At 42.0% G+C, this 19,094-nt stretch overlaps 1 protein-coding gene across 18 annotated transcripts in view; it reads left to right on the top strand.

The window, feature by feature from the left end:
- The window catches only part of CLIP1 (CAP-Gly domain containing linker protein 1), a 73,137-nt gene extending 54,507 nt beyond the window's left edge, over nucleotides 1-18,630 (top strand). For 12 of the 18 annotated variants that reach the window (XM_074605982.1, XM_074605986.1, XM_074605977.1 and 9 more), the window contains 9 exons: nucleotides 38-144; nucleotides 3,276-3,396; nucleotides 8,623-8,675; nucleotides 11,132-11,152; nucleotides 14,075-14,192; nucleotides 14,446-14,605; nucleotides 15,400-15,449; nucleotides 16,807-16,931; nucleotides 17,652-18,630. In XM_074605982.1, coding sequence (XP_074462083.1) covers nucleotides 38-144; nucleotides 3,276-3,396; nucleotides 8,623-8,675; nucleotides 11,132-11,152; nucleotides 14,075-14,192; nucleotides 14,446-14,605; nucleotides 15,400-15,449; nucleotides 16,807-16,931; nucleotides 17,652-17,874 — 978 coding nt within the window. In that variant the 3' untranslated portion in view covers nucleotides 17,875-18,630. The remainder of the gene's footprint in view (nucleotides 1-37; nucleotides 145-3,275; nucleotides 3,397-8,622; nucleotides 8,676-11,131; nucleotides 11,153-14,074; nucleotides 14,193-14,445; nucleotides 14,606-15,399; nucleotides 15,450-16,806; nucleotides 16,932-17,651) is intronic. The other 6 variants (XM_074605992.1, XM_074605993.1, XM_074605987.1 and 3 more) reach the window with 1 other exon arrangement.
- The last annotated feature ends 464 nt before the right edge of the window (nucleotides 18,631-19,094 follow it).

Raw genomic sequence — 19,094 nt, 5'->3', positions numbered from 1 at the left:
ATTAGTGTAATGAGGCTTCTTTTTCTTCCTCTTTAAGTTGGACATGCTTAAACAAAACAACCTGAAAAATGAAGAGGAACTTAATAAATCAAAAGAGCTTCTAAATCTGGAGAACAAGAAAGTGGAAGAACTTAAAAAAGAATTGTAAGTATTTCAATGTTAAATGCATTAAACCATTCCTTTGTATTTACATTTACCTTTCGTTTTTTTAAAAAATTATCTTTCAGTACCTCTCCAGTACTGAAAAGTGGATATTAGGTCAAAATTAAATATGAATTTAACATGTATAAAACGTGAAATCAGAATGTTGCTCCTGAATTGCTGAAGGGTAGAGAAGCAAATCCTTCGCTCCGAGCATCGTTTGAAATAATTTGTTTGTTGGAGGAAGTATAGAGTTCTGCCACCTGAGGGCACTAGATTATTTTAAAAGCTTTATTATAAAGAAATTCTGTTTGGATTTAATTACAAGTACACTTGGAGTATTAAGTAGTTTTAAGTGGCTTTGTTTATAGAAAATCTGGTTCTGCTTTTATTTTTCATTGATGGCTTTATCCAGTTTATTCCTGTTGCCCCCCATGCACTTATTTTCTGATACACTACAAATGCCATATATAGTATATAAAACTAGAGTTAATTGCTTGTCATTTGAGAAACTACCTCTTATGTACTACAAACTAATGATGTGTAAGATTGTATACAAACAAATTAACTGCAAGGCATCTGATACAAAGCAGTTTGCCCCGTGGAATCTCATTGTATCAAAGCTTTTGGTGTGCCACCATGAATAAAAATCCAGCCTAGTTATTGCCACCCGGCAGTAGCTGCACGTCCCCCAAGTTTCAGAGATATAATGCATTAAATCACAAATCTCTGTTCCTACCTGCGCTCTGAAAATAATTTCTTGACTCATGGAGAGAGAGCTGGAATCTGGACTGATAGCTAGGAGCAGCTTTGGATAATTGCTGTTAGTTCCATAAGTCGTTTTGTTGACAGTTCTTAACCACGGCTCTGAGGTGAAGACGGGACACAAAGGAAATCAGCGCACAGAATTAATATTAAATTTCTGTATGACTGACAGATTTTACTGCTTGCTTTTAAAAACCTGCAGGCTTGTATAGACAGCAGCCTCCTTTGAGAAAGGCAGGATTTCATTCCGTGAGCGATTCCAACCTGCCTGAGTGCTCGTGGGAAATGCCAAAGCAAACTAATTATTTCCAGACTGGTTGCTCTAATGCCTGAACAGCGAGGGGCTGGAGACTCTCGGTATCGTGGAAAGACAAAATAAATTAGACCGTAATTTATCAAGCAGAAATTATTTATAGAAGATGTTGCCTTGAAAATCTTCAGCACTGAAAGGTGTTGTCATGATCCTGATCACTCTGTGTTTGGGGGTTTTTTAAATTATTTTTTTTCTTAAGTTTAATCTTAGTCATAGGCTACTGCTGAACGTGGTCTCTAATCATCACTGGTCTCATAGACGCTGTGGATAAGTGGAAGCTTCTCTAGTTGTTTTCAGTTGATCTGTGTTGTCATAATTATTTTGTGTGTTGCCTTGTTTTAATTAGAGTAAGGAATTAGCTTGACAATAGGCAGTACCGTGTGTGGGGAGAACACCTTTGAGAGGTCATTTATGAAGGGAGTGCCTTTCCCTTGGCGAAGGAGAGCAGAGGGGAGACGTTGCCCAGAGGAGCTGTGGCTGCAGGGAGGGATGTGATGCTGCCTCTTGGAGCAGCACCTTTTGGAGGCGGGAGGTGTTACAGTGGCAGTGGCGTCCTCTGGAGAAGAACCTTCCATGTAAAACTAGGATGAAGAAAAGCAGAAATACTGGCTGGATGTTGTGTGTTCATTTAGTGCTGCATGCTGTCAAGTGCACTTGCAGCTATCAGTTTAAAGTTCCTTGGCACTAAGCACAAGGGAGCATTTCACACAAATTGACCCCAGTGTTTTGTGTGGCTTTTTTTTTCTTTTTTTTTTTTTTACAATGCCCTACGCTTTCATCTACGCTTAATGCCAAAAGCAAAAAGAGGAGAACTGGTTAGTACTGCAGTTCAGCAAACAATTGTGGTTAAAAATAGGTATGTTCCTGCATCAGCAAGTAGATTTGTACCAAGATAATTTGAACTGATGTTCGGTGATGTGAGGCAGCCTGTTTAATCCAGTCTAGGCGGATCGGATTGGAAATCAGTCAAGATGAGACCAGAGAGAAGAAATGGTTAGAAAATCTTACGTCAAATTACATGCTGGACTCAAAAAAGTAAATCAGGCTTCCTTTTGTTTAAATGTGCCCAATAACAGACCATAGAATCCTTGTATTTTGAAGCACTTGAATAAGTTTCTGACTTAGGGGTTCTTCCACCTCCCACAGTCATAAAAGTATTTTTAATATTCCAGTCAGGGTTTAACTCTGCGTATTATTGGCACATAGGACTACTGAGACTCCGTTTTATGAAAACGAAACACAGTCATAAAAATTTCTGTTTGACGAAATGAAGCATATCTTTTCTATTTTTTGAAAGACGCCCAATCTTATAAAAACTTGTGTTAGTCACTTGAGTTGCAGGCAGGCATACGAAATATCTTTTCAAAAATTCATTGAAAATAAACTTTAAGGAAACAACACATATTAGTAGCAACATAGGCTAATGAAACTTGCAAATCTATTTTTTTTTTCTTCAGCTTTTGTTTTGTCTCGTTTTCAGTTTTGTATCTATTAAAAATAATGGAATAGATAAGATACTTCCCTGTGTTGCCTCCTGTGGTCTTGCACATTCTTGTATGTTTGGATGTCAGACCTTGAAGGGAGTATTTAAATAAGTAGAACTGTAAGCTTTTTTCTTTTTCTTTTTTTTTTTTCCTTTTTTCACCCTTTTTTTTCTTTTTAAGCAATTCTCATGTTTTACCTCTGGCTACAAAGTCCACTTCCAAGAAAGTTTAGGCTATAAACCTTGCCAACACTCTTCTCAAACCCTGCCCTGTGTTTCTAAATCCCAGCGTTTGCTGGCCATTGGAAGCGTGCAGAACTAGCACGCGGAAGTTACCTTCCATTTCTTTTGAGTATCTGATACGTTTAAAGGAAAAGGAGTTTTGTGCTGCTGCGGCATTTCAGGGTTAAACCTCTCCCTGCGCATCTGAGGTATAGATTGTCACCTTTATTATAGATCCCGTTAGACACGTGACCTAGATGTATTTTTCCAAGCTGTGAAGCTGAATCTCTCCCACAGTTTCTTCTTGCCTCTCTCGTTCCTATGGTAACGATGCACTCTCTGTCCTCGCAGCGAAGCGCTGAAGCTGGCAGCAGCTCAGAAGTCCCAGCAGCTCGCAGCTTTGCAAGAGGAGAACGTGAAACTTGCCGAGGAGCTGGGCAGGAGCAGGGACGAAGTCACAAGTCATCAGAAGGTAGAGTGGCTGGAAGGTTTCCTGGTCTGTGCTGAAAGTGCTGCGCGTCCTGTTTCTGCCGATGCCTGGGTGGCGTTGCGCTGCATGTTTGGGCTTGAAAGATGAGTTGTTCTGAGAACGTTTTAGAATATATTTGGAAGCCACCTGCACGGGGAGGTCAGAACTGCAGGCTAGCAGAAGGTTGCATAAGCCGCGAGGGATACTTGGGAGGCTTGGGAATAAGCATAAATTAAATATGCTTTAGCCAAATGTATTAACAGACACTTGCTATTTCCGTCAGGAGTAATTTTGTTATACAACTGTGGAAATCTCCATCTACCCTGTACTTAAGGAAATCTAGCTATTTAATTCTCCTCCCGATCCCTGCTCTCCCTTCCCACTGAAAAAAAAGAGTATTTAGGATGTTTTTCAGGATACTATTTGAAACTACTGGGTTGGACTCTGTCTCTAAATAGCACTATGCACGTGTATGCTTGTTAAACTTCATACTGTGCATGTCACATGCTGTGTAGCAGCCAGGTAGTGGGTACTGGAAGACTAGAATTGATGGAAGATGTTTTTCTGGAGGTAGTTTATAGGAGGAAAAAAAGACTCTTAATATTATATTTTTTTTAACTATTATGTTTCAATATGTTGTTGGAATCTTAAAGTGTGGGCTTAGTTACCCAGCTGATAACACAGGTACTTCTCAAAAAAGAAATTACAGCCATTAATACAGTGGTTTTATTCCTTGTGGAGCAGTTCTGGTGACAGCCACACCAGGAAGGCATCTTTGGAAGATCTAGTCCAAAAGCAAGGGCGTAAAAGACGTGGGTTTATATATTGCCTTTTGAGATAGCACTTGTGTAGAAGGGGGGTATGTTTGTTCCCGGTGACAGTGGAACAGATCTCCTCCATCCTGCAACAAAGCCTGATATTTTTAAAGCCAAGAGGCTGACTTTTCCCCAGGGGTCCTGTGTGGAAATACTGAGGATGGGTGACTACAGATCCTTTTGTCTGCTGACAGGAGTCATGCACGAGCTGCTTCATCCTAAAGAGCCTTTGGAGATGATTAACAAGAGTCCCAGACGTGTGGGCTCAACCGCTGACTCATGCTGCATCTGAGTAGTGGCATGGTAGGAGAACGCTGTCATCCTAAACAGCCAGTGGGAGCTCTGCTCCCCACTCCCACATGTTTTCTTAAATTATTTCAGAGTCTTTGAGGCAACCTGTTATTTTCAGAAAGAGTTGTAACTTGAAAAGCATTCGGCAACATTGGTCAAATCTTTCTGCCTATCGTATATAGCCAGAGTTGATATATAGAAAGTCCCCAAAGGAAGGGACCCTTCGGCCCACAGGGCGCAGGCTGGCAGTGGTCGCTGCAATCTCAGTCTGTGGCCTCCGTTCTTTCCAGATGACCTTGCGAAGGAGTCCTGCTGTCTGCGTCCCGCCGACTGTGCATCTGTCAGCAGGGATGCTCCTCTCATTGCCAGAATAGAGAGCTTTGTCTGTGAAGGACAGGCATTAGTCAGTCATCTTCCAAACTGGAATATTCTCAGTTCACTTCCACCATGGCCTTTTCTGCCCGAGAGTAGATGGCTTCAACATCAAAGATCTGGAAGATCTGCTAAAGCTTGGAGAAACAGTCTGTTTGCCTTCTTCAGCCATTTGTGTTGCATTGTCCCCTTCTGCAGGGAGGGTGTAATCTGAATCTTGGAAACGTGGAATGCCATCTGTTGCATTTTCTAAACGTAGTATTTGCGCCATGGTGTCTTTAGGTCTAGTGAACTGCATGGCCTCCTAAAAGACTGGAAGAGGCATTTGGCATTCCAGGAGCTCTGTTGTGGCAAAAGGAACAAAGGCAAAATAGTGTAATTTAAAATGCAGGTTTCCTGCCGAGTGTCACATAACTAATGAGCCCAGCTCTTCTCGGTTCAGTGTTGTTTAGTGCTCGTTGGTGAAACGTGTGGTCCATCTGCCCAGAACTGTCATATTTCCTGGTTGCTCCTAAAAAGCATTCCCTGTCTCCTCTGCAGCTTGTAAAGTACCAACCATCCTTTTCAGCCTGATAGAAACCTGCTGTTACCCTGAGGAGTAGGACTTGTTTCATGTTCCCTTTAGATCTTACCCAGCCTAAACTCACAGTCCCCTTGTTTTACCTTTGACTCCGCTGGGTTCTCGTAATGAAATGACAAGAAAACCAGCCGGCCTCGAGGACTCTCGCACAGACGGCTCTGTCTCGGGCTAGCACGGTCTCGGGGAGCCCCACCACCACTTCCCCTGCGCTGTCACTGGGGTGAACGTACGCTCTGTTTGGGCAGCAGGTTGCAGCATGCTCTGGGCTTCCTTGGGCTTGCTTCAGACACTTCCTGTCTACGGGGAGTGGAAAAAAAGGTCACTATGAAGAATTGCTCAATTAGATGTTAGAGAACAAGTATCCGTGGTGGCAACGAGGAGGTTTAACGTAGAACAGGATTGCTCACGGAGCTGCATTTTATGCAGTGGATACCGAAAAACTGGGCGGTGGGCAGGAGCGCACGGAATGTAGCAGTGCTTCAGTCTGTGTGAGTTTCTGTGCATGTGCCTATTAAAATGCAGTAAGAAAGGTAGCAGGCGCATGTTTTAAGTATTTTGAGCAGTCGCCATGGTGACTATATAAATTCTAGCAAGTGTGTTAGTCAATTGGGTTAGTGAATCTGTGGTTGCATGTGACACACTTTGCAAAATTAATGAATACTCTTTCATGAATGATTTATCCTGACATCTAAAGGTTAAAGTGTCTTGGGCTAAAGATGCTGAGGGGTGCTTTTCTATATTGATCCATAAATAATTAGCTGTTTGTAATTAGTTAAAGATTCCCAGTCAGATAGATACTGAGCTCGGGGAACTTTTCTGGCTTTAAATTATTTGTTATGGTGTTTCGGTAGCCTCAGACCTGCCCAGGCATTTTAACTTCATTGGAAAAAGTGCAGAAACACCTACTAGCTCAGCTGGTCCATCTTTTATTAAAGGTATGTGAGAAGTCTGCTCTGAGGCTGATGAGAGAGTGAGCAGACTGCTGGAGAAATGTTGATGAGAGAAGGGGTGGCCTTTCTCCCCTACTACAGAGCTGCTCAAGGCTTGATCGGTGACTTCAGAAGCTGCACAGCTCCCCTCACATCTTCTCTTTTACTTTTCTCTCTGTTAAATCCACTTCTATCTTGGTCTGTACAAAAATCACTCATCTCCGCACAGCCAACCAGGAAGCTGAAAGGGAGGAGAGATGCAGGGTTTATGCTCGCAGTCTTGGAGCGTTCCACAAATGTTGAAGGATTTTTGGAGTTAAACAGGCACCACAATCTTTTCCTAAAAGACCATGCAAAAGAGGGGTGTCTATGTTTGGGGGTGGGGGGGAAAAGAGTGTCGTGGAGCACTGTGGACGTGGCCTCTGGGGAGCAAAGGGTGAATAATGTCGGTATAAGGTTTTTCCAATTGCAAGTGTCAGTCAAGAGCATAAACACCAGAAAGTTAAGCTAGCCTAGGGCGAAACGAAGCGATTTGTTTGTGGAACGTAGCCAGTTTAATGCTGCACAGCGTGACCATAGAGAAATGCTAGTGCTGGGAGAGGAAAAGGAGCCCAAAAAACCAGCTGGAAAAGTGTGATGCTCAAGGGATTGCAGCGTGAGCCTGAGGGAGGAGAGGGGCCATATGAAATAGATGTCAGAGGGGGTTCTGGAGCGGCGGCTGAATAACATGCAGCTCGTTGGGATTTACAAGGGAAACATTTCTCAGAATTTTCGTATTCTTTTTTCCTTCTCTTTTTTTTGTCATCAGTCTGTACAGATGTAAGGAGTTCATACAGGCTGCCTCTGTGTAGGAAGCAGACAAAAATTCTTGGAAACAGGGGGTATAATTCGTGCTGCTGCTGGAATTGCTGGGTTTGACTTGCCTGCAGGAAAAATGTGGCCGTACCCCCATAGCACTGTGGCTGCTCAGCAGTCGTACAGCGCTCACTTCCCTTGAAAGAGACATTTTGATTTGCTTTAAGACTTCTTAATATATGTCTCTCTACATCCTTCTAGTATCTATTTTTTATATCAACAAAGTTGTCTGATTAAGCCCGAGCAAAATGATACCGATTAATCTTAAACCTGGAAGGCTTAACAGTGCTGCAGTACGTGAAAGAAGGTAAGTTGTCAGAAAATACGGAGGAGACAATTTATCTAAGTGAGCTGCATTTAACCTAGTCTTGGAGGCCGGTGAACAAACTTGCTTCTCATTGCTTAATGCTTTCTGTGCCTGTCTGTGCCAAACCTGAATGTCTGCGAAGTGCTGAAAGTATTTAGTCAATAGGAGACTATTTCCTGTTGTTCCCGGGGCTGTGAGGTTTCCATTATAAATGTACGCCTTGTTAACCTTGTGGGTGAACCCTGAGAGCTTGTGAAATCTAAACAGAGATTGTGTTCGAGTCAGTTCTGCAGGGCGGTAATTGCTGACTTCGGCCATTGAGTCAGAAGAAAGGAGGAGATGGTGAAAAATAATTAATTGGCCTGGAAAATACTTAATTTTTTCACCTTATCAGATGTTCAGTTACCCTAGTGTTTCTATGGTAGGGCTTTACAGTTTTGGTTTTGTACAAATTGTGGTTACTTCTTTTGTTCTGCTTTTCCTAAACCAATGCCTGCCTGTCAGTTTGGACCACAAGAACCTGCAGTAACCATTTCCAGTTGAAGCCTTACTAGTTGTCAGGGCTTAAGGTGGCCCCACCGAGTTACAGGTTCAGGGTACAGTAACAAAACCAGACCAACAGCTTTAGGGATCAATAATTTATCTCTAAATAACGGTACAGTAACAAATACGGATCAGTAGTACAATTATCCAGGTCAGAACAACAGCAAATCCAGCAATTCACCGATACTGGGCTAATCTCAACAGCCAGCTGCACAAAGGCTTACGGTTCTCTTTGGAGCGCACAGAGCCTGGAAAGATCATTTAAGGCAATACCAGCCTCACACCTCTCTGGTGTATAGGATGTGAAAATACTATATAAAGCCATAATAGCCCCTCACTAGCTGATATTCTTGGTCACTGAACAATTTGTGTTTGTGTGCGTGTGCTGTCCTAGTAGAAAACCAATTACTTCGAGGATTTTTAGGCTCTTTGCCCTCTCCCACATTTGTTTTATGATGATAATGGTGCTCTGATCTGTTATACTAAGGAAACAATCCTTAGTGTATTAACTGTAGTCTTTTTGTACTTGTCTTTTAGCTGGAAGAGGAGAGATCAGTACTCAATAACCAGTTGTTAGAGATGAAAAAGAGGTAAGTTGTTTTTTCTGATGTGTGTTTAACTGTACAATCCTACAGAAACCATAATACAAGAACAGTGCCATGAAAAAGCAGTTCTTTTCTGTTGTGTCATAGTTAAGAGTCCTGAGGTCGTTACACAGATTGGCTTACCGATGATATCGTCCCCATTTTCTTTATTAAAAGAGAGACGGAAACATAATTGTATTAATACAAGAACAGGTTAAGCAGTGGTATTTACCATTTCCTCTTTAGTTATGCACCTCTTGCATTGTAGTAGTTCTCTTTATTTTCAGTAACCAGTTTAGTGTTCGTAGTCTGCTCTGGAATATTGGCTTGTCCATCAGTCTGATAAATCTGTGTGCATACAGATCTGACCCATCAAGTTCTTAAGGAATAATGGAAAAATACAGTGATGCTAAGGATGGTTATTTAAAAAAAAAAAAAAAAAAAGAAAAGAAATAAAAGCAGCTGTTATTCAGCCTTGAATGGATTGTTCTTATCGTTTTGGGATATTGAGTTCATTGTGGCGGTAGTTATTGCAGTCCATTCAGCGCTGTTTTTAAATGCCAGGAGATTTGTCCAGGGTGACTGGGGCATCCATTTGTAAACTGTGCTGTTCAATAAATGGTCCCAAGTTACAAAATTTACTGTCTTTCCGCAATACATGCGTGGAAAGCTAATTGGCTGAGTGCCACAGTGTCTTTAGGAAAATGCGGGCTGTTCAAAAGCAGTTATATAAATCCTTAGAAAAAAGATGCAGCTCTCCAGGACACTGAGCGTGTTCCAGGAAAAACAAACCCCTGTTAAATTTCCTGAATTTATAATGGTCACAGCAAAGAACAGTGAGTGGCACTTTGGTGTTCATGCGCATCCTTAGCTAGTCAGTATCATACACCGATCCCTTTTTTATTCCCTAATAATCTGTTATCTGGGAGGTGGGTGATACTCTGTTATAGCTCATGCTCTTCTACAGGAGAGCAGGCACACGGGGTGTTACACCAGCTAAAGCGTCCTCAGAGAATGGAAGAGTTTGCTCCGTTGTTACGCAGAGAGGGGCAAGAGAACAGCTGAACCTCAGCTTTAACCAGCCTCATGAGCTGGGTCACGCAGCCTTTAGCTGCAGAGAATAGCACAGGTGGGGTCGGGGCTTTTTTAAGATGAGGTGAGGGAGAAGATAAGGAGAGAGATCTTTAAAGGCCATTTGACATCCACAATAATTAGTATGTCTACACTGACTGAGGATCATCTCCAGCATACTTGATGTGGAGGAAGGGAGGGAAAAGGAGGATATTCGTGCTGCTGACAGCTTAGAATGCTGTTCACAGCCTGTTATTTAACATGTTTTAAAACATGTTTAAAAGTTACTTGAGGAAAGGAAGGAAGGAGAGGGGACCCAAGATCCATTCGGTACTTTCCAGCAGTTCTATTTCATAGCATACAAATTAAAAGACAAATTCTGTAGTAAGTTATAAAAAGCAAGGTGTGTGGCTCTGATTTTTCCTTCTCCTGTTTTTGCTCCACGTGAGCTGCCTGAAATAACCTAGATATTTCTGAAATCATTAAAGTGAGTTTTAACATTACTTCACCTTCAGTCGGTTACACTGAGATGCCCAAGTTTGGCTTAATGGCATTTCTCAACAGTGTTGGATGAACTCCAATAGAAGGGGTAAAACAAGTAGCAAAACCAGTTGACCTCACTGATGCAGGCTGCAGGCCACTAGGGGTTAAAATACACATGACATTATTTGCAACAAAAAAAGTTAGGCTAAATGACGAGCTAATTAAATAAAAAAGAGTGTCTCTAAATTCCCATATTCCACTGAAGCTGATGGTGAGATGAGCAGTGACTTCTTCCTTTTGTCTTAAGAAATTGAGATACTGAGAGAGAGACATCTTTTTGTTTCAATTAGGTCAAATCTCTAGCAGTAGTTTTCTCCCCTTCCTTCCACCCACAGGAGTTCTCTATTTTAGCAACCCCCTCTGTGAAATGGTCCGGCTAGGAGTGACAGGAGTTTGGTATTTGTGAATCCAAGGGGGTTCTGTGTTACTTCAGCTCATGAGGTTCATTGTGGGTTGCTAACTGTCTTACTGTCTTGGAGCTTGCGCTATTTATCGATACTCATTTCATTCCTCTCTCTTCCCTTTCCTACCCTTGCTTCCTTTGCTATATCTGTGTGTCTTTAATGGTAAGACTCAAGAAAGTCTATCCACGTTACAATAAATAATTATTATTTTTTTTTAAGTAAAGTTGTTGTACATATTTTGGCTGCCTTTGTCCCTTGGTGTCTTGCTTTTGTTTTGTAAAATACTCAGCAATATATATATATGTATATATATTAAAAAAAAGTCTATATTTTTTTACCAAAACAAAAAAGCCCCTTGATGCAAATTTAGTTCTTCCTTACAGTATTTCGCATTTCTACTCCATGTTTCTAACATGTGGTTCTTATTATCTTGCATTTTTAAAGCTTGCCCAGTAACAGTTTAAGGTATTTGCTTCATTCTTAGAATTTCTTATTTTTGTAGTAAGGGAAGAATCTGGGTGATATTTTTTTAATGTTAAAAGAAAACAAAAACCTCTCTCCCATGACTTCAACACGCTGCTCAAAATATGGTTTAACCTCATAAAGAAAGTGAAATTTTAAAATGGCATGTGAGATGACAAAGTCATTTTTATTGTTGGGGGTTTTTTAATCCCTGCTGGCAAGCGGTTATTTTGGACTCGAATTGGCAGGGAAAAAGTTTAAGTTCACTGAATCAATTGCTTTTTTTTTTTTTCTTTTCCTGATAAAATAAATACTTTCCACAAGATAATTCTTGCAAGTTATCACTATGTAGTTATTTCAACATTCAACATATGCTCCTGACGTTGACTCTCTCTCGCATGAATCACGCCACAAACGATGCTGAAGCTGAGAGCGTCAGTGGGGTAACTCTCAGCTGATGCTGGAAGTGAGCTGTGATCCACACTTAGGTGTAAGTAAGTAGTGACATATACCTGCTGCATTTGTAGGTTTTCCAGTTCCAACGTTTTTGAGGGCCTCCGACTGGAGCTGTAAAGCATCTGGAGACTGCCCTGTGAAAGGAAAAAAACAATGCTACAGTACAGGGATCTTTTCTCCCCCTCTTGTTTTCTCTCCTCTTTTCTTCTCTCGTTTCTCTCCCCTTCTGTTACAGTATTCTAGACTCCTGTATTGAATTTGTAAATATATATTTATATGCTTACAAACTGTTTGCCTTTTTCAACCACCTAAATGCCTGTGGTGGTTGAAACCAAGCCAAATAAATGGCAAGTTAACCGTATTTGTACAAAAAACGTATGTTTGGTCTTGATCTCTAAGCTGAAGATCTGACCAAAAAAATGGAAACATTTGCTAATTAACAAGCTCTTGAACATGAGATGAATCACTGAGGTTTCCGTCTGCCCTTCGCAGCGGTGTATATAGCAAAGGGAAGCCTGGGTGAAGTCTCAGGTACAGGAGAGCTTGTGAGCAGCATCTTCTAGATGTTCTTTCCCATTTCCCCAGCCTTAAGTAAACGCTGGATTCGCAGCTCGGTGGACTGCAGAGGGCAGCTGTGCTCTGTCGGCAGCGTCCCATGCAGTGGTGGCGCATCTCGCTCCCGCACCACCACCCTGCGCTTTTCATTCAGTTCAGCAAAGTATTTAACGCGATGGGTTAGGCCAGAGAGTGTACGTAATCCTGCTGAAGAACACGGATCGCTGCTGTGCCTTTAGTGCTTTGCTGAATCAGCATTGGCAGGGAGGTACATTAAATGCCACTGCCCTTTTGGTTTTTATTAACAGGAGTGTAACTTTTATTTGAAGGCAAGATTGTGCGGTCTGCAATTTATTGTGTTTCTGCTTGTATTAATTCTCTCATTGTAAAAAAAAAAAAAAAAAAATACACCAAAATCAGTGTTTTAGTTCTTGTTTGGTAGCTGCATCAGCTTTTCTAAACCCCAGATTCTCCACTTGCTGCTTCCATTCCTGAGTAAAACCTTAACAATGACAGAATTGCGTTAATTGTGCTCTCATTGTGGAGTTTCCTATTTATCTTGAGTCGGTGAGATTTATTGTATTTTGTGGTCTGGGTATCGTGGCTCTCACTAACTGTAGATACTGTGGATATGAAAACTTTTCCATTGGAACCTAATAGCTATCCCCTACCTACCGAGCATCGTCACACAAGGCCGTGTTCTGCTCTTGATGACTTGAACAGTCCTAAGAGAGCGTAGCGTAGTTCAGTTACTTAAATGCAATCGTTATGTCATTTGGTGTCTTTGAAGTACCGGCTACTCCCCGCTTTGTGTAGCAGGCATGCATTCAGGTAGCCTAGTTTGTCGTCAGCGCTCTGGGCGAGCAAGAAGAGCAGCAGGTCCCTGCTGTGGCAGTGAGACCACGATCAATCGTCTAAACCGAGGTGTATGGAACTGCACAGAAAACGGGCTACAGCTGCAGAAGCTCGGAGAGTTGACACCTAGTTGCTGGGCACTGCTTAGTGTTCCGAAAAGCAAGTTTCTCTTCCAGACAAGTAAACATAAATTTTTGGAGTAACAAAGTTTTTTTTTTAAACAAACGAGAGCCTTTCCCCTTCTAAGAACTTTTACAGCAATAGTCCTCATATCAGAGGACAGTTACTCATCCGCGTGTAACGTGTGACCTATCAGGAAGACTCATGAGCATCAGTTTGAGGGTGTCATAGCTGTAATGCCTTAAGATCACTGTCAGGAGACAGGATTTGTAGGCAGAAGTCAGGTCTCTCATTAGATCAGCTGAAAAGGTTGGGAAAACTGGACATACGTACACAGAAGGGGTTTGTGCCTGCTCTGGAGGATTTCTTTTTAACCCTTCTTCCATGAAGTAAAACAAATCCCACATGGTTTTGTGCTGAAACAATAGGTTTTAAAGGCCCAGAAACTCTCAAAAGTACGTGTTTCAGCAAATAATGAAGTCACTGAAATTAGTGAGGACCAGCTGATATTTCCAGCATCATCAATGCTTTGCATGACAACTTGTATAACGAGCTTTGCATGTGTGTTTTGTTGCTTGCTAATAATTTTCAAGAAGTAACAAAACTCTGAAGTTAGGTTTTGTGGAACATTGTGCAACATGTTTGTTTATCCTGTATCTCCCCAGTCTATTAACTTGCTTCTTTAAATTCAAATGGCTACGATGATATGCAGATTCTGGCATGTACTACCTAGGTAAACTTTTTGCTTTGTTTCCGCAGTTGTAACATCTGAAATGTTTATACATACGTAAAATCTTAGTCAAGTTCAGAATTTAAATTTGCTTTTTAAGAACCACTTCTTACAGTAGTCTTAATAGTTGATATTAATTTAAACTTCTTTAGGCGACTATAATAATCTATTCTTTAAATGATTCCTGGTTGTATTTGGTTTTCTTTTAGAGAATCAACATTAAAAAAAGAAATTGATGAAGAGAGAGCATCTTTACAAAAATCCATCAGTGCTACTAGTGCCTTGATCACACAAAAAGATGAGGAACTGGAAAAACTCAGAAATGAGGTAAATGAAGAACAGTGGGATGCTTCTTAATTTCGGATTAAGTTACGGCTAGAAGCATATGGCTTTGTAGGCTTGCTATTAAAGACTTGGCTAATTCTTATTCTTTATTAATTTAGCATAGTTAAACCTTAGAATTAAGTCTTTAGGTATCTGTACCTACTTAAGTGACTTCTGCCGTGTATTTTTGGTGGCTATTTAACCCTTCTCTGACTTCATTCTGGAAGGTCTAAGCATTCTTAAATAATTCTTACAGATCACGGTGCTCCGTGGAGAAAACGCTTCTGCAAAAACCTTGCAGTCAGTGGTTAAGTCACTGGAGTCTGATAAATTGAAACTTGAGGAAAAGGTGAAGAACTTGGAGCAAAAACTCAAGGAAAACAACGAACAGCCTTTAACTGTAACTAGCTCCTCAGGTAAAAGAGACGGCCTCTTTACTGTCTCGGTGCCTTCAGCTTTAATCTCCTAGATTTCTGCAACTGTTAACCAGATAGTTAAAAGGAGTTTTAACTAACTGAACCTCCTGAGGCATGACTTTCCTGTTGTAGGACGCACATAAGTCTTGAATGAAGGCACTCTGACCAGCGGCAAAATGGGCAAGCTGCCAACACGGGCAGTTTACACCGGGGTGGAGGGCAGTTCGACTTGAAATGAAACATGTGCATAAGCCATAAAACTTTATCCTGTTCGTGGCGTGGCTTCTGTGTAAGAGCCTCTCTTAGGCTGGTTTTGGTTTTCCTTGCTGTAGCTGCAAAGTAACGGAACAAACCCACCCAGCTGAGCGCAGGGCTGGGAACCCCATGTTCTAGACACTCGCGCTTACCTTACGCTGAGCTGCTTAAGCTTTGTACCACTGTAGTCTCATCACTGCAGCGGAGGGGCACTCCCTTGCAGATTTATTGAATTCAGATGTCACCTGTACGTACACTTTTTGTATTTTAGTAAGTTATGCCTAATATTGAATATGCTTCTATAATGCACCAGTCAAAAAATTCTCCCCAAAAGTCACCCTTACCACAGCTTAGAGTGATTAGAAAGCAGTAAGAATAAAACATTTTGGAGACAAGATGCTATTACATCATTTCAGTCTCTGTCTAAGCCATTGTATGGTTTTTTTATAATTTTTATTACTGGATACTTATACTTTTATAATTTTTATTACTGGATACTTATACTTTGTTTGGTTTTGCCTTTTTTTTTTTCTTTAAAGGTGACATTGCTGCTAATCTACTTCAAGATGAAATTGCAAAAGAGAAGCAGGTACGTGATCCGAAACATCAGCATGCTAGAACAGCAGCGTGTCTACAGGCAGAGTGAAATATTTTTCCAAAGACAGTTCCTAATCAGGTTTTGTACATCAGAATTCTAATGCGCAGATTTACCTTGTAACCACCTGCTTCTGAAGGGGAATACTAATGGCAGGAAATATTAGAATCAAACAGTGAGTGATACTGGAGAAATAGTTCAGGTTATTGAAATATGAGGAAGCAGGCAGGAAAGCAGGGGTGGCAAGTTTTGACCTGCAGCCCAGCAGAGCGCAAACTGCTCCTTGGCATCCTTTCCAAAGGGTTTCTTGGATGTGAACGAGGAATAAGGTGTGGCCCACCTGAATCTGTGCTGCTTGCCATCTTGGAGAAATGGTCTACCTGATCTCGCATGCTACGTCTAAGCTTCTGCAGTTGGAAATGTTGATCTTTGCCTCTTATCTGCAGAACTTTACTCAGAATGAGGGTTGGCAGCAATGGGGCAAGGAATTTGCTCAGTTGGCATGTGCTTGGTAGCAGGAAAAACGTGTGCCAAAGAGTACGATAATCATAATGAACGTGTGAAGCGCTGCTGTGCCACAGGCAGCCTGTGACAACAAATGCCTAGGAAATACAGAATAGAAGCACCTTCTGCTCATATAAAAGTCCTTGTCAGATCTCTAATGTCAGTCATGTTGATTAAAAAACGGCCTTCCTAGTCTGTAGAGAGATTAGAAGTTTTGTAATTAACACACACTAATCACCAATCTTTTTCTGGTTTTCTGCCTCCTTGAATTCACCTGCTGATGGCAACCCTTCCTTCTGATCAGCACGAGGTTTGTTCCACTTCTCGGCTTCCTTTATTTTATTCACTGTGTTACTTTGCCAAGCAGTACTTGATGACATTCAGCAGTGCTGCTGCAGTCCTGGCCTGCTGATCTCTGCGGCTCAGACTAGCTTTGGAGATGTCGTACGGGTGCTCTGTGCTGTATCCCCTAGAGCTGCAGGTTCAGAGGAACAGAGACGCTGTCCTGATCAGAGCTACACAACTGCATTTGTGTTCAAAATGTAACAGAAAAAGAACTCGATCTATCGGTGGTGGGTTGAGACCCACTGATGTCTCAGATGTGTTGGCTGGACAGAACTATCTAGCTCCTTGGACAGAAATCACCCGGAGGGTCCCAGAGGTCCCTGGGGATGTTTGTATCCCTTGTTCTTTCAGTGTCCTTGGGTGCTCTCTGTAATACAACGATCCAGTGGTAAGAGTTAATGCAGATCCGCACGTGTCAGTTGGAGGGTTATTCCTTTGTTGCTGGATTTCTCTGAAGTGCAGTCCTCGCCCTGCTGACTGTCCTTGTTCTTGACTGTCACAGATTGACTTCCTGAATTCCGTCATAGTAGATCTGCAAAGGAGAAACGAAGAATTGAACTTGAAAATACAAAGAATGTGTGAAGCGGCCCTCAATGGCAACGAAGAGGAGATAAATAACTATGACAGGTATAAATCCTAAAGGAAAACCTTGGCTTGTGTTTTGGGAACTGTTGGTAGCAGTCGATTCTGTCATCTGCACAACACACCAGCCCGATTTCCGCTGTCAGGGAAGACAAACGTAGCTTTCCCTTGAATTTAGGGTGATTGAATCCAGCCTTCTTTTTAGGTCCATTACCACAGTGTATCTGGTGATGCAAAATGATCCTCTGTAGTTATCGATCACAAACACTGATGTATCACAACATATTTGTTGTTGGTCTTGGTTGAGTTTGGCCCTTTCCAAAGTAAGTAGAGTCTTTGTTCTCAAGAGGCCCCAGTAGCTGCATTGAGGCGGGGAGATCCAGTCCAGAGAAACAGAGCTAAAACCTACTTGATCTATTGTGACTTCAGATCTGTGCTATCAAGAGAAAAGAGAAACTAGTTTACATGTGCGGGGGTTTAAAATAATGTCTGTATTTGTGCAAATATTTACACCAACAGAGCAATTAGTTTAGTAAACATTATAGTATAAGGGATGACGGGGGTACTGCAAGGTAGTTGAGATGTCAGATGATTTCCGGAAAGAGTTTTGTAATTATTTGTTGTGTTGACCACTGTGGTGTTTCCTTAGTCTCAATAATGACGAGGCAGCTCATCGGGCAGGGCAGGGCAGGGCAGGGCAGCAGGCCTGTCTCCTTTATGAAGGAGAAGTACCCTGCCTGACTTGCGCTGGTGCTGATCTTGCAGTGAGGAAGAAAGCTTGTCAAAGAAGAAACCTCGTCTCTTCTGCGATATCTGTGGCTGCTTTGACCTTCACGACACTGAAGACTGTCCGACCCAGGCACAGATGCTGGAGGAGCCGCCCCACTCGGCGTACCACGGCAGCAGGAGAGAGGAGCGCCCCTATTGCGATACCTGCGAGATGTTCGGGCACTGGACGGCCGACTGCAATGACGATGAGACCTTCTAATGCGGCGTGCGGCCAGGAGGACAGACTGTCTGTGCGCCCTAATGGGACGATTTATGCCACCAGCATTTGTGTGTGCTGAATGTCAGGAAAAGGGACAGCATTTCTTGACCCCCTCGCTCCCATTCCCCTTGCCCACCCACTCCAGAATCAGTTAAATTGATAAATATTTTGCTCCTCTACTAATAAATACCCTATCTCCTTTAATAAACTTAAGTAAAATATAAATAAATGATTTAACAAAAGACTTTATGCTATTTCTTCCCAGGTTCTGGGTTTGTCCCCACTTTTAACAAGAAATGCCCCCATGTTGTTGCATCTATTGATGGGAAAACATGTATAGGAACGAAGCACTATAGTTATATTAAAGCTTATTTAAATACCTTAAAATTATGCTGTTAATTTTCATATTTGCACTAAACCATTTTAAGGCTGAATTTGTACATTTAGATTTTTAAGCTTTTTTTGACACTGGACTGGGTTGAGAAATGTTTCATCTTTATTTTCATTTACTCATTTGATTGTGACTTCGCTCAGTGGACCCGGGCTCTGGGCTGTGGTTTGACGACAGTGTGAAACATGAAATCACGAAGCAGGTAAGAAACGGAGCTGCTGTGGGGTTTTTTTTTTAGAAACCCGTATGTTGTGCACACCTAAAACAGTTTGTGGGACATCCCTTTTTTTTTTGCATTCTTTCAGCTTCTATATAGTGTGCGTGTGTGTGTATATATGCATATATATATTAAAGTTATATTTTGGAAAAAAAAAAGTGCGTTTTCTTTCGTATCTTTCTGTTTTGTTAGGAATGTAAGGGGCTGTGCGTGGGGACAAACATGCCCCGTGGCTGCACTGTAAATCAACAGAAAGGAAAATACCCCGGCATTGTGGGATGTTTTTCCTAAAGTTTCACAGGAACCCTCCTGCAGCAGGCTCTTGGTAATGGGCGAGGAATGCTGCTGGCATCAACAAATGTGTGGAAGCCGAGGAATTTGGTGCAGAAGACAAGGGGCTTGAACCACAGAATAGGTTGGGTGGGAAGGGACCTTTAAAGGCCATCTAGTCCAACCTGCCTGCGCTGAGCAGGGGCATCTTCAACGGCTCAGAGCCCCGTCCAGCCCGACCCTGACGGTTCCCAGGGATGGGGCATCCACCACCTCTCTGGGCAACCTGGGCCCGAGTCTCACACCCTCATTGTAAAAAAATTTCTTCCTTTTATCTGGTGT

Source organism: Larus michahellis, chromosome 13 (assembly GCF_964199755.1).
Source record: "Larus michahellis chromosome 13, bLarMic1.1, whole genome shotgun sequence".
Lineage (NCBI taxonomy): Eukaryota > Metazoa > Chordata > Aves > Charadriiformes > Laridae > Larus > Larus michahellis.
Note: the sequence above shows the minus strand (reverse complement) of the source record. Positions and strands in the feature narration are given on the sequence as shown.